Source organism: Plutella xylostella, chromosome 23, assembly GCF_932276165.1.
Source record: "Plutella xylostella chromosome 23, ilPluXylo3.1, whole genome shotgun sequence".
Classification (NCBI taxonomy): domain Eukaryota; kingdom Metazoa; phylum Arthropoda; class Insecta; order Lepidoptera; family Plutellidae; genus Plutella; species Plutella xylostella.
In genome coordinates, this window is record NC_064003.1 from 1818335 (window position 1) to 1834192 (window position 15858).

The following is a 15858-nucleotide window of genomic DNA, read 5'->3' on the forward strand; positions in this document are numbered from 1 at the left end:
GTAGCGTAACTAAATAGTTTTCAATTTTAGTTACAGATGGCGGTACATGCTAGACGTATATTTTTTATGAATAATAAAAAAATGCATCTTGGATGATGAGTAGGTTGAAATCACTTCTTTGTAGTGTGTCGATAGCTACTGAATTGGGTTTGTCACGATAGTGAAAGGGCTGACCAGGCAGATTAGGGTCGGTAGCTGACAACCTACACAGGGTGCGCCCAATGGAGGTATGTAGGGAACAGTGGGGTTACCACCACATAACATTAGTAATACACAATCCTAAGCAGCTGGCAGCGTCTCTCGCTTCTCGAATCTGACATAACTTGTATGGATCTGACAGATGTTTGACAAGGGAGCGACGCTGCTTATAGATTGTTAATTGCCAATAATTCGCTGGTGGTACGGTAGCAAGCGATACCTAGGTACTTACGTTAATCGGAGGGTAAGATTAAGATGGTATGTAATTAGCTTATCAAATTTGTACCAAAAATTTATAATAGGTATACTTCTAAAGGCTGATTTTTCAATACTCTAATAAAAGTTATCTGCATATATAATAATGTTCATGCTGTCGCATCTGAATGCTTATCTGGCCATTGAAAAATCTGCCCTAAATTTTATACCTCTAGCGATTTGTTAATTAATTAATAAAATGCTTTTTACATTGTTTCATTAGATGTTCCTATTCATAGCTCATAAGGTTTAACACTACTTATTATCTATAGTGCTTTTTGTGTCTGTGAGTTTGTCCAGTTTGGGTAGGATATAATTTATTAGGTTTAGTAGGGAATAAAAAATATACAGGCTATAATTTAAATACATTTATTTATTTCAAATTTAATACTCACATCGTAATACTTAAAATAATCAGAAGCAAATTGCGAACAATGTGTTTTAATAAGTAGATAGACTATACTATACTATAGTCATCGCTTGGATTATCACTCCCTTTCTATTTCTAATGGCATTTAGTGTTTTCGTTTTTCTCGTACATTTACGCAATTATAAACAGATCCAAAATATCGGTTCATCCGATTATTATCTACAAATTGAGAAGGAACAAAGTCGCTGTGTAATCCCATTTTGCAAATCGATCGCTTTAGTAACTTACTATTTTATACTAAGAAGTCTTGTTGGCTAAACTGGCTTTTAATTAAATATAAAAATTAAAATGAAAGCGTCTATTTACAGAATTATTTCAGTATTAAAACTAATTAAGAGCATGTCAAGTTATAAACTGAGAATTGAAAGTAGTTTAGGAAAATTTATTTACTTAGCACCAGAATATTTTATTAATTCCTGTCAAATAAATTTACCAACTTGAACCTAGTAGGTATAATTAATTAAGATGTTTTACAATCACTATCAAAATACTCATTACATAAGTATGTAAATAACCTGATTATATTATTGCGTTATTAATACATTTTCAAGACAACATCGATAATAAAGATCTGATTGAATTAGGTTATAAGTTCTTCAAAGAATATACAAAGGATTCACGGAGTCATCATCTAAAGAACATTCAGAATAACAGAGGAACTAGGTATAGATCTTACAAGCTAATATTCAATAAATTAAAAACTTTACAATACTAATATAATATCACAGATTAAAGACCCATTGCTTATTCAACAATAAATAATATCAACATAGGTACTGTATCGTCGAAGTTTAAAACAAAATTCAGAGAGCGGGCAGTAGTCAGCTTCAAGAGAATACTTGAAGAGAAATAAATAATTACAAAGCTAGTCTAAAGTAAGAATAAATAGGAAAGCACAGATTCTTAAAACTTACATTTTTAATACAACAGTTTAACTGCAAAACGAATGTCAGAACATCATCAATAAGTACTCATAACTAAGTACATCTTTCACCGTCAACAATATCCTTTCTTGGAAAATCATGAACTAACACTTCTCTAACGCGAAGCCTACTTCAATCATCATTGGGATTCCTGAAAGAATTCACTCGTCTCTTAACCGGCATCTTCATGTTTAGTCTTCTTCTCGCCATTTGCTCTTCATAATTGACGCAGACTTTGAGTTTCCGTCCGGGCCGCTTCTTCCAGCACTTGAGCTCGAGTTTCCACGTATTCTGGAGGTTCCCGTACGCTCTGAACGCTATGATGTCATTCAGCCGTTGTTCGGAGCTGCTGACATTTTTGTTCAACTTGGCCAGGTTCGAAATAGACTCTTGGTTGAAGTGCGGGATGGTTTGGTTGACGGCGACCATGGTATCGTTCATGTCTGTGAGCAGGAGGTCGATGCGGTTGATGGTAGACTTGAGGAACTCCCGGCGCTTGTTGATCTGGTTGAAGAGGTCGTCCGAGTGGCTGATGTTGACGTTGAGGAGAGCCTCGAACAGCAGGCGGTACTCCTGCGCGTGCTTGTAGAGCCTCGGCATTAGGTACAGGAACTGAAACAAAAGAAAGTAAAGGTTAGAATGCTGCAGACGGATTTGGAGAATTTCGGAGGAGAATTTTGACAGGATCTTTCAACTGTTTGTGATATGGGAACGCTATCAATACGACAGTCAAATGTTTACAGGTAAATAAATACGTGCGGGGTATAGGTGTAGTTAAAATATTGCCCAAGGTTTATTAGCAGCTATGCATCTTTATCGTCGAATGACATCAAGCCCGCTGGACAGAGCACAGCGAATAGCCAAATGTCGTGATTGCAAAGCTTGAATGAGTTAATATCTTGGATGTTTTACAGCATTTGTAATTTGTGTCGAGGCTGCCCCGACGCGGGTCCGACATACCTCGTCTATGACACAATCCGAGAAGCATTGTGAATATACCGTCTCGGAGTGCTTAGAAGGTGTCTCGTTGTTAATCAAACTTCATTTGACTCCAAGATACAATTATCAAAGCGACAATACAGCGCGGCCGGCCCGGTGACTTATAGTAATCATATAACTTTACAATCTAACTGTAGTTGTTTTTGCTAATAAACAACCCATGATGCTAGAGGTGTTAGTAACGTTAACGCAAATGAGTAATATTAGCTGCCACTATTTTGTCGTGTTGATGTCAATAAATGCACATAATAAAAGGCCATGTTGGCTGTTAGTCCTACGACAATGTTTGAAACAGTAAGTCTTATTGAACAATGTACCTAAAGACATACAGTCCTAACTTGTATAGTCGGAGTCACTATAGCAGAACAATTTGTTCTTTAGACTATTCTTATTTCAAGGAACGTAAGATTGGATTTTGAAACATGAGTTTTGCGATTGCTATGCTGTTGACTGTACAAGTGAAGTGTATACGACTAGACAGGCCGGTTTGAGTATTCTGGTATTGTAAAGGATGCTATTTGCACTTCTTATGTCAAGTGGAACTGCGTTACAAAGGTTATGTAGGTGAGTATCGAACTTGGCCGCCTGATCTGCTCCGGTTTGTTATTGATTTGTTTATTGTTTAAGAATGAATACATTTTATATAAACGACAACTTTATACACCATCTACATAGGTACATTCAAATTGTGGTGATGATAATGTATGGGTGGTAGTAACTAGTGTTATAGGGCAGCTGGACCAATAATTTATTTATTTATATACACTTTATTGCACACAATTTTTTTTTTTTACAAAGAAGCATTTTAAAACATTGCTAATAATTTGCGCACAAAGGCAAAGACAAAGCGCACTTATTGCTAAAAAGCAATTTCTACCAGCCAACCTTTGATTGGTGGTTATCGGTTGTTTAAAATGTAATGTAATAATCACAGTGAAAGCATAAAAAATGCCCAGTTCTTTCTCGACGCACCTTTCCAGAGACAATTTAGACTGAAGATTCTGAAACTATGATGTATGTACATAGATTCAGATCATTCATGTATTATGTCAGTGAATCACCATCACAAGTACCAACAAACAGTATTGCAACGATTTATCATTTCCTCCACTAATCCAATTGACTCGGTCTAGTGCTGCGCGTGACGTCATACTGTGGCACTTTTTCAGTTCGCTGAAACTACACCGCAGACTGAATCATCCCTGGAGTGTGTGAGTAACAGAAACGTAACTGTGAGTTATGTTATGTTGCAGAATGAGTGTATCCAACGAGTTAAATGTTAGAAGGTTGCCGCATCATAAATAAATGTTTCAGACATTTTATAATTATTTTCAGGGACAATGATACACGTGAACTTTTCCGATTTAAGCGTAAATACTATTGCAAAATCTGTGTATATGAATTTTATTTCATTGCATACGCGTCATTAATACATAACTAATCATATGGATACGAAAGCTGATAGGATTTAAATATGGAACATCCCTAAATCGTTTGTTTATAGTGTATCTTATGCGCCTGATAAATTGAGTTATTAATTTGAGCACGTCTTCTAGAAATAATATCAGCCAGGCCCGCCTTATATTAATTTAGCCGTTTTCATCCACATTAGCCGCTATTACCTGCTATTTAATGGCAGTAAAGAATCGATTGTAAAATTAATCGTCATGTTTTACGCTTCATAAACGCGTGTTCGCCGGACATTTTCCCAGCGGTTCTATACGAATTCCTTCTTCTGAGGAATTCTGCGAGTCGCCAATAAAACCCGCCCGTGAGCAAATATGGCTGAGTATTAAAGCTGAAAAGCTGACAATGCACCGTAGAGGTACAGTGTAAGATTGGACCGTAACACCCTTAACTTTATTCTGCTCTTAATGCCAGCACCAGAAGGGTGAATATCGAAGTGAGACTGTAGTATTCAAGGCTTAAGGCTTGCACGGAGGTTAGTACGTACGTGTCTTGACAAACGCGGCGTCGCAGCATCGTAAGTTCACATTAGTCTCAGCTCAAATAATGTGTTTTTAACATTTCTCGTTGTTTTGTCGAATCGTAAATACTGAGTAAATAGTAAGTGGAGCGGCCGCCTGCACTTTGTGGACGCCGCAGGGGGCTATTCTGGATTAGAATACTAAGTTCAAATCAATATACTGACAGATTACAGGTAATAGGCCTATAGGTATCAGACTAGATCTTAAGCCTTAGACATCAGTTAGCCGGTGGTGGTTGGATGAGATAGGCCAAAGACAGATCAAATTGACGCCCCTTTGAAGGACCCTATGTCCAGCAGTGGACGATTGGTGGTTATATAACGGTAGAGGAGACATGTGAAGTTTTAGTTCCAGCGAGCCTACATCACATGAATAACGAAATTATATTCAATATGAGAAGACCTAATAATTCAAGTCGATTCTTTTACTCCATAAATTTAATTACGTACATAAATGTTTTCATTCAGAACCCCATTACTTCAAATAAACAAGTATTAAGACTCTGTCGTCAAGTAAATCATATCGCCACATTCGAGCCTTTATTTAGTTTTCAAATTGTTCGTAAGTCATTAAGGGCCGCCTCAATGCGATCACTTGAATTCTAACGCTTTCCTTTACACAACATTCAATATTTATATTTCTTAAGTGGCCGTGTTCCTAAGCACATTATGCACAGCCTAAACACATTCACACCTAATCGCTGTGGGTACTGGTTCGTTTCGTATCAATGTGTGAGTTTAAATTTTAGGCTGTGGCTCACTTAATCTGGAGTGCAGTCCACTCGAATGCCTACATACGATTGTTTCGTATACATTAACCTGTGTATACTAATTAGTCGATGGTCTTTATGAATACGTAATAGGAATACTCATGTTACAGATGTGTGTTGGGTAAATAATAAAAGTACTCGGTAAGATTTTACTAGCTTCGAACCCGTTAGAAAGGGCTTTAAAATTATTTGAAGTGTTGAATTAGTGAGCGTGCTGGTCATTGTAAGTCTTTTTTTACATGTATTTAACTCCCATTAAGTCTTAATAAGGTTTCACAATCGAAAATGGTTGAAATCATGAACGGATCCATCAATTTAATAATATTGTTTAAGGATTCAATTCATAAAGCACCCAATTTATGTATAAATAAAGTTTGATTTTAAATAATGTGTGCAAAGCAGATCGCGTGAGCTCGGATCTCGGGGCGCCCATCTATGCAAATTTTTCGAAACTAAGTCGAAACAATGTTTTTTTTAACCCCTTTTTATTTTTATTCGCACGTCTCCTTCCGAGGCCAGGCTTTAACTCATTTCGAAACGTGACCACTTTATTTAGATCCTTGATCCGTGTGTTTTAATAGGATTAAAGGATGAACTTTAGGCGCCATCTTAGGCCCGGTGAGCTGGTTAGCGGCAAAATGGGCGTTTTTGATGTTTGAAGAGTTCTTTTTAATGAAAACTAATTTATTTACCGTTTAAATTTATTTTATAGTCGTTTTAAAACTGTTTTTGAATTTGTAAAACAGAACCGTGATGTGTGAAGTGAAGCAACAAATCTTTACTCGCATATTTAATCGTTTACAATAACATTGGTACCGACCTAGGTAGGTACTTAATAACCATAAATATTTATTGCAAAATCCTGCCAAATTACGGTTTCAGTCATTACAATAATTATGCGCACTCGCACTCATAATAACAAGATCACGTAGCGAAAAGGACCAAAACGCGGCAACACTGATTAAAGCCTTCGCACAAAGTACTGCAAAATGCAAGGAAACGAGTATTCTGAGCCTCCAGACCAATTTCAAAGTATACGCGTAATGTACGAAAACTACAGACGCACCGTGTTATTTTTACCTACGTTAATAGGGTTTTATGAAAGAGAATTCTTGAAATGTTAACCTTTTTTGAGCTGAAAGTGTCAAAAATGGAGGAGGGATGCCACGCCCTTCCATTTGTCGGTGTGCAACTCGTTAACAAGATAATGAAATTAAAAAAATATATAAAACACTGGCCGCTTTAACTCGAAATTAATAAATGAAGAAAGCTGAATGTATCAACGCGTAAGGAGTTCGCTAAAATTTTCAGAGGATCTTTGGTTTAACAGAGGCTAAAAGTCAACGGGAATATGGAAAGACATACTTCTGAACTTCTGATGTAGGTATAACAAACTTTACGGGTATAAATGACAATGGGCAGATTGGGACCACCCTCCAATAGCATTAAGACTAACATCGTTGGATAGGTCTTGTCAATAGGAATAACTTTTGGTATGACAGCTTTGTTGTCACAGCTGTCCGCTCAGAGATATATGACTTATAAGTTCCGATACTCGTCAGTTCATCTTACTGGTTCATATCTCTGAACGGACCACTGTGACAACAAAGCTGTCAAAGCAAAAGTTATTCCTATTGACAAGACCTATCCAACGACGTTAGTCTTACTGCTATTGGAGGGTGGCCCAGCCTCTAATAGCAGTAATATGAACTGACGAGTATCGGAACTTATATAAGTCATATATATCTCTGAACGGACAACTGTGACAACAAAGCTGTCAAAGCAAAAGTTATTCCTATTGACAAGACCTATCCAACGACGTTAGTCTTACTGCTATTGGAGGGTGGTCCAGCCTCCAATAGCAGTAAGATGAACTGACGAGTATCGGAACTTATAAGTCATATATCTCTGAACGGACAACTGTGACAACAAAGCTGTCAAAGCAAAAGTTATTCCTATTGACAAGACCTATTCAACGACGTTAGACTTACTGCTATTGGAGGGTGGTCCCAGCTCCCATATATTTTTGCCCATCCTCTTTTAGCATTAAATATAAAGTAAAAACTAAGACAACTCACCCTGCTTCGCAGATTGCTGAAACTGTGAAAGTGTATCGCGACGAAATTGATTTTCGGCAGCCATTTTGGATTTCCCTTCGCGCCTCTCACTTCTCTAAACCCGAGGTAGTACTTCAAGTCATCTCTATAGAACCGTATATTATTCTTTATCCTTCTGAATATCGTATCTGTGGCGGTTTTGTAGTCTTTATTTGGGCCGTCTTTGGGTCTGATGGCCAGGTCAGCTTGTCTCCTGTGATGCCTCCGTCTGTGTTCGGTTCTCGGTGCAGCCTCCGCCACAGTAAGGCACATTGTTATGATGATTAATAAAGATATAACTACTAACGGCTTTCTGAGGAAACCTGGAACAAGAGATGGGGAGATTAGATGCGTAGGCAGATGAGGCGGCTAGTTGGGACGATATACACCCTGTGTGTTGAACGGTTTTATTGCTGAAAGTTAGATAAATTGTGATTGTTTTAAAGGTTATGCCTAAATTGTATTCACTAGGACGTGTCTGAGACGTATTTTGTCCGAATATATTGCTATTTTAACGGATCATCAACAGAAGAGGTTCTAAAGCGGAAGAAGCGGAATGTGACCGAAATTATTGAGCGACATTACAAGCGGGTCGTCACGTGTGCACCTCACCCTATCACCGTCGGGAGCTGCTCACATAAAAAATAATAACCTCTCCGATTACCATAAACGCGTTCAACACTCGGCTACACGCGGACGGTTCCCGCCATTAGGGAGATACGCAGACGCAGCCTTTTAATCAATTTTCGGGCGAGAACCGCGGAAGTTAACGAGTTTCGATTGTACGCCATTTTTAACCCCCGTTATGAACAGCCGTATTGCAAGTTTGGCGGGTTTATTAGTGCATAAATGCGAGGTGGTGTGTGCTACGGAACGGATTGACCGATTTGAATGTGTGACTTTTGTTCTTCGTGCGACGTGATCGCGGTTAGATTTTTTAATTTTACCTGACATAGACTGTAGCTGGTTCATAATTCAGGCTTTTTACTATAACTTTTAACAGCTTTTCCTTTCGGCGCAAAATTAAAACGCAATCGCGTACAGCAATAACTTTTATACGCGTCTAAACGCGTCACGCCCTTTCTTCTGCGCCTGCGCAACAATCACACGCATCCAGTCATTCGATTTATCGTTTGTCTGCTATTGAAGGGCTTGATGTGCCGTCGGCAGCCATAAAACATATTTTATGTGCCAACATAGCGTTGCAATTTCGCAAAGCTTTTCCCACTTTTAAATAAAAGGCTGCCACTGCCACCAACTTTGAAATACCCAACTTTGTTGTGTAGAAAGTTAGCGACATTTATGCCTACCTATATTGTATGGTAGGGTAGAACGAAGATAATTTATTTGGATATTTAATTTTTGATAAAGTTATTAAATCTGTATCGATCTATGAAGTCTGATCTACAAAATAGTATGCGATGCCCAAATACTGCAGTTTTCAGGAGTTTTAACGATATTATTTGAATGTTATTCATCCATGTTTTACTAAGTGTTACTGTAATATACCTACTTAAGCATATTTTATGTTTGACTTTACTTGAAAAAAATTACATGTGTGCATAGGTAGGCATAACTTAGAGTTATACAATATCATAGACTAATTAGTGAATCAGTCTATGACAATATTCTTGAATATACCAACCAACCTCGTTAAAAATGAAATATTTTTCTATGTGGCTGTTAAAATATTAATTAAAATACTTGGAATTCCCAAAGCATAGCCATCTAATATAAGAAACTCGATAAAATAATAAATAAAATAATTGCTTCTAACGCTTAATTGTAATAGGTAAACACCTGTAGAATGATATAAAACAATGAATATAATTTAAGTACTTTAAAACTTCAGATTATGTATTTTTTTTTATCCTAATCTTCTACATATAGGTAAATTATCTACATTGTACCTATAAATACAGTAGTGAAGTTAAAGTATCCTATCGCACTACCAACCACTTTCTCGACATCACCAAAGGTTAACTGGTAGAGAATGCTACTAGCATTAAGTTCGCCTTTGTACAATGTTTTTATGTGCAATAAAGAATTTATAATAATAATAAAGTACTTAAAACGCTTTTTTATTAAGTGACGTCACAGTATGGTTATCTGGCCATAGTGCAAGCATCACAGACTGAGTTTAATACTACATATACATAAGTATAGTTTATGTGATGCTTCGCTGAATTATTTATGAATCATATTATAGCCTTATGTAATGGGTATGTAGTAAGCTTAGCTCAGGTTAGGTATGAGTATGAATGATCGTGGTTCGTGTGATGTCATTTTGTCAACTTCATATTGTTAGTTAGAAAACTTTGGTTAATTAATTGATGGATATATAAAATATTAATTATTTTATGAACTTATTGGTTAAACTTGGTTACAAACATTTTGTTTTTCAAAGTATATCTAAATTTACAGGAAACATATAGGACATAGGTGTATGATTTGTTTATATTTTTCTCATATAAATGTAATATGATGTAAGTATGTTTATAGATCAGTAAGTAAGGGTACGAATTCATTAAAATTGCTCGATATGATCCTCCCCGAGTGACGTATCAACTGTAATTTATATTATTATGTATAAATCGAGGCTTGTTAGGGTCTATATTCTGGTTGACTGTCCATTTCACCTTAGCCACAAACCCTAGACCTAGTGTTTATCACCGCAAGCTAAGCTAAAATCCTTTAAAAAATCATTAACCCACCGAGCGTCACGCTTGAAACAATTTTCGCTGTAAAACGTGTTTACGCGGAATCGTTCAATGGTACGGTACAGTAAAGTACTGCAGAGATGACCGCTGGGGCTTTACCACTGTTTCGATTGTCATGGAGTTCCGCTTCCGGCGCAGGGTCCGGGTGGTTTACCCGACATAGGTAGAAGGAGGGTTATTATTTTCGAGTGCTTGTAATGTTCTAGGAGTAAAATATTTATTATGAATAATTAGTATAAAATTATGGAAGTATTGTATTTATATACATTTTTTTTCCCGACGTTGTTTTTTAACACTGTTAAAATATGTGTTTTAATGAATCTAGTAATTATCTAGTAAAATCTATCTAATTATACATTTTTATGTAAAATACCTATAGTATATATTTTATTATTAAAAACTACTTTTAAATTTCGCACTAAGAGTTGGTTTGCATGGTTGATGTTATAACTAAAATGATTCGAATTAACCGTACCTACCTATAGATAAACAAATTTAACACAAACTCATCACAAATAATCTTTCTCTCATAATATAAAGCCTATATTTAGGCCCTTTACTAATGTACTTATATGCATATTAATATAAAATAAACTATACTCGCTTTTAAACATCACCCAAACTTGGCGCGTTCACCTCCGAACCGAAACCAAACTAATTAACTGGCCAATAACAAGCGATCGACATCCTAATTAAATAATCATCATAACAAAAAAGGAATTCGAGTTCCGAATTCAAAAAAGATAAACGTTACGTATCGAATGTCAACGGTGACGAGATTTCCATGAAAAATCCCTTTGACGAGTTGCCGACGGCGAGTGTTGTTCATTCTCACACGACTCGCTGCATAGACGATTCTCATTCGATACTTATTCGATTCTTTGTGATGATTTACGGTGGAGTTTTGGTCACTTCCAAAAGAGATTCGCGAGTACATCGTGTTATTGATAGATGATTCTATGGGAGATATTTTGTGATGGCTGATTTTGTTTTTTAGTAAAGTTAAAGGTTTTTGATGGTTTATGCAAAGTTTAAGTTAAGCTGTATGATTGATTGTTAGTTCATTATTTGAGATGCGTCGAAAAATGTATAGCTATCAAGTTATATTATGTTGTTATAGTGATAAACTAAAGTAAAAAAAAATAATATAAAGCGCTTAATGTTTACAATATAAAACAAATTTATTTGACTACCCACACGGTTAAGTATATTGTTATGGGTAGGTTATGTATTGTTTTGTAAAAAAAACAGGAAACAGAAAATAATGTACTAGATAATTAATAAGCAGTAAATAAAAATAAATAAAAAAACACACACCAGTCAAAAAGACATCCATGAACAACGCATTGATGCTCCCCTCAGCAAGTTCATATTCATACAAACAAACTTTTCTTCACGCGAAATGTCGCTGAAAAACTAAACTTGCAAACTCTAAGTTAAGAAAGCACTGGCAGGAAACACTTTTCTCATTTAAAAGAAAAAACAACAAAACAAAATATAGCGTCGCGCACTATTTTGAATTTGGAACTCTCGAGTCACTAGTGCTGTGCGATTTATTTTTGATTAGTCGATTTTCGGTCGCGAGTGTCACGGAGCGCGGGAGGCCGGCGCGCGGGCAAGCTCCGCTCGATGAATGGGCACCAAAATGAGGCACAGTACTTGAAATAGCCGGTAAAACACTATGCGAAAACCTTTACCGGCCCGGCCCGAGGCACATAGTCATCAGTACACGCTGACTGGCCGTAGGCCGATAGGATGTTCACACCAGGATTTGAGAAATTGCATTTTCGCCAGAATTGCGTCATGTATGATTTTTATGTCGTAATTTTGCATGGCTTTTAAAAAACTAAATTTCAATCTCGTTTACCTACCTAAATCGGTGGTTTACAGATGAGAAAGTGTTTGCAAAATTAAAATAAATAAATAAAAACAGCTAGGTTCTTAAGAATAAATCTTAGCATAGCATTATTTGAACTATGATACCTTTTATTGTAGGGTGAATCCCCTTATTATTGAAAAGTAAGTATATGTAGGTAGAGTGAGATAAAAGAATTAAAAACAAACATATCTAATAATACCTATATACTAGTTATATTTACCTTCCCATAAATATTTCCCCGTAACTGCAAGTTTTCGTGTTAAACATAATGATTACTATTTTATAAATAATGTGATTTAGATTAGAAAGTTCAATCTGTTTTTATTTTTATTGGCTACTTAATATTATTATTAAAATGATTTAGCTAAGAATTGAAACCGGCCGGCGATACGGCACTCTAATTTCCATAGCTTATGCAAGCGGCAATTATTCGGATAGATTAGGCCGCGATGAATCATCGATGAGTCTATCCCGATGTGAGTTTTTATTCGCGAGCGATCGCGAGTTGCGGCTTTGTCGACGTCATCGCGCGGTTCACACCACTAATTATAATTATTAATTAGTTATTTAAGGGCATTAGGACATTTCGGACCCATGAGATATATACATACTATAAAAGTGTACGTTGAAATATTATCTTTATTACATAGACATGCATACATCCAGATACGTGAAGTATTTATATTTACATAGACATTTCTTCAAGTGCATTTGATTAGAATCATACTCGTACATAAACACTCACACCGGTGAATCCCTCTGACGTATTTTCTGCAACTATTAATCATCATCATCATCATCAGCCGCCTACCACCATAGCTAAGTTCCCAGTTGTACATTGACTGCAATAAGAAACGACACTAATACCTGGTACTAGTTATTATTCTGGGACTATTCTAAGTCTAGTTCTAATTCTTAATTCTATTCTAAGTTATACAGCCGTATAGATGCCGATCTATACTATTACTAACAGGTATCAATCAGCATTATCAGCGATGAAAACAAAACAATAATAATTATGATAACGATACAACGTAGGTATCATTATAATTGGGTCACTGAATAATCTTGTCTTAACGCGTTTCAAACAACTATTTCGCAACATTGATTAAAAATGAAACAAAAAATAATTGCTCAGTTATTAACTTTCAGTTTCTTTGTGCCAGTCCACGATATGTAGGACGCGTCGCAAACACTATGTAAAAAACTCAAGGACTAAACACGAGAGTAAACTTACTTCTCGAGTCTCAGAAACACGTATGCCATAGACAGTCGCAGGGATTACGTACAAATAAAAAAACTGTCTCGCGCTGTAGAATTTACAATACTAATATTGTATCCTTGTGAACCGGCCGGCCGAGAAAAGTGTCACTAGAAATTGTGTGACCTGCATCCTTTATTTAAAGCGACTGTTTACACTCACTCGTTTTTTATCCCCGAGGTTAACAAGACGATGCCATCGTCCGCGCTTATTGATAATGTCAATACAACACTATTATGCTCTATGATTAATAGACCCATCCCAGCCCTAATGCTGGCTGGCAACACTAACCGTTTGAAGAAAACAACGACACGGGAGGTCCAATAAGAATTTTGAATATGGAATCGCAGAATCAATTACGTAAGTTTCTTTTTGCGCTGCTTTTTATGCCGGCTATTATGAAGTATCTCGTCGAGACATAGCGATTATAGGTCAGAGCGTAATTGCGGGGAAATAGATGGAGACATAATTCAAGATCAATTAGCGATTATATTTTTTTGCCGTTAATATTCCCGCCGTTTTCACTTATGCGATGTGACATAATGACACTGCTTTCATCGATTGTGTTTTTTCAAAGTGAATTGAGATTTCAATGAGGGCTTTTCCGTCGCGGGTGAGTCACTCTTCGCTGCGTCACGGATTTTCTGAATTTTCGCGGAACGGCGGCGGCGGCGGCGGCGCGATTGTGTCGTGGGTGTGTGTATCACATCACTATTGTATTATTTCCGAGTTCATAGACCTTATGCCCAGGTTATAGGGTTTATTTTCACCTTCTGAACCGGTAAATACAACTCTGTGTTGCATTATGAGAAGCCGGTGTCTGTAGTATCGTATGGCGGAATTAATTGGTACTCTCTTACTCATATTTGAGTGTATTAGAATTCGCCTCCCCAAAGTTCTTTAGTATGACTAACGTGCTCGACATGCCAAAATACGAATTGTTTGAAGACTTTGCTTTAAATGTATTAAGACAAGGTTCCAAAGCAAACTAATTTAAGTTTACCGTAAACCTGTGTCCACGGAAGGTGTTTATGAAAATCCTACACATGGTAATTTGAGGTGAAATGATTCGTATTGCAATGGTTGAAGGTTTAGGGGTGGTTAAGGTAATTTTACTGTATTTTACTGTTTGTCAATACGCGAAACGGCATTGTTTACAAAGCCACAGTATAAATCATGCTCACGACTGCATGCCTTTACTTAGATTTACTTTACTTAGATTTTACTTTGCACTTGTTTATTTTTGCTGCACAAATATAGTATTTATATCTAAATAAATAAGGGCTAATATATTATGGTGAAGTGAGTGTGATTTATGGTGCATGATCCATTCAGAATGTGCCAGAAGCACTGTATGAGTGAAAGGGGTTAGTATGATAAAATGTAGGTAAGTTTATAGGCTCTTTAAATGATTTCTGTAACTTGTGGTGAAGTTTTCTTTCAATATTTACTTCAATGTATGTTTTTTATAAAATATTTTTTTAATTAAATATGATAGCTTGTTAAGTATTTTTATAAACATATAAAAGAGATGTACTTACAACAAGTATTTAAAAAGATCATTTTTCAGTTTATTTTTTTTTCAGATTCAGTATATTTATTTAAAGTACTACATCACCTAAGCTACACTGAAACCGATAATCTAATTTACTTGTTATACGTGTATAATGTAACTATAACGGAAATATTTTAATGGTGCGTTAAAAAATAACTCAACCGTATGGGGTCAATAACAATACCTACATGAGAAATTGATTTAACATAAACAAATAAAGTGTTTAATTTTTTTGCTAAAACAATGAAATCCTCTAAAAGTATAGTAAAAAAAATAAGAAAGTACTTAATTTAAAAAAATGCAAATTTAATTAAAACTTACAGCTTTGCTGATTTCTCCTTGAGGAACATCCAGTTATAAGGCACATGCAAACACTAAGCATTTTGCAATTAAAAACTATCACAGATACAACTGGTTGGTAACAATAAAAATCTTTGGTATAGACCACAGTGGCACTTTTAAAAACTAAACTTTTATTCACAATCACAGCACAGATTTAAATTCCGAACGGCCGGCCGCATGTTATGCAATTTGAAAATGGAAGGCGGAAAAGCGCGCGATCCGTTCAGTAGGCCGAGTATCTAGTGAGGTTCCTGAACGGATTTCAACGGCTTATATAAATGTGTGCGGCCAGTGTTCCCGTGATAAAGGGTGCAAATAGCGAACTTTTTCCCGTTTGGACTGCGTGGCCCGACCTCTTTTGAGCTTTTTGTGTGTGTGATTGAAAGTTCCAGTTTTGTGTGATTTTATTATGTAGGTAAGTAATTAAATTTAAAAATTATGAT

General features: G+C 36.2%; 1 protein-coding gene across 2 annotated transcripts; it reads right to left on the reverse strand.

Moving 5' to 3' along the window:
• Window positions 1–1417: 1417 nt before the first annotated feature.
• On the reverse strand, window positions 1418–15656 carry LOC105389936. Of its 2 annotated transcripts, none has more exons than XM_011561142.3 (3): window positions 15395–15656; window positions 7641–7981; window positions 1418–2418 (listed from the first exon to the last, which is right to left on the reverse strand). In XM_011561142.3, the coding sequence occupies exons 1-3, from the start codon at window positions 15453–15455 to the stop codon at window positions 1939–1941; spliced, it is 882 nt and encodes a 293-aa protein (XP_011559444.2). In that variant the 5' UTR covers window positions 15456–15656; the 3' UTR covers window positions 1418–1938. The 2 variants fall into 2 exon arrangements, with proteins under 2 accessions (XP_011559444.2, XP_011559445.2); XM_011561143.3 differs by lacking the exon at window positions 15395–15656 and adding an exon at window positions 11696–12031.
• Between the last annotated feature and the right edge of the window lie 202 nt (window positions 15657–15858).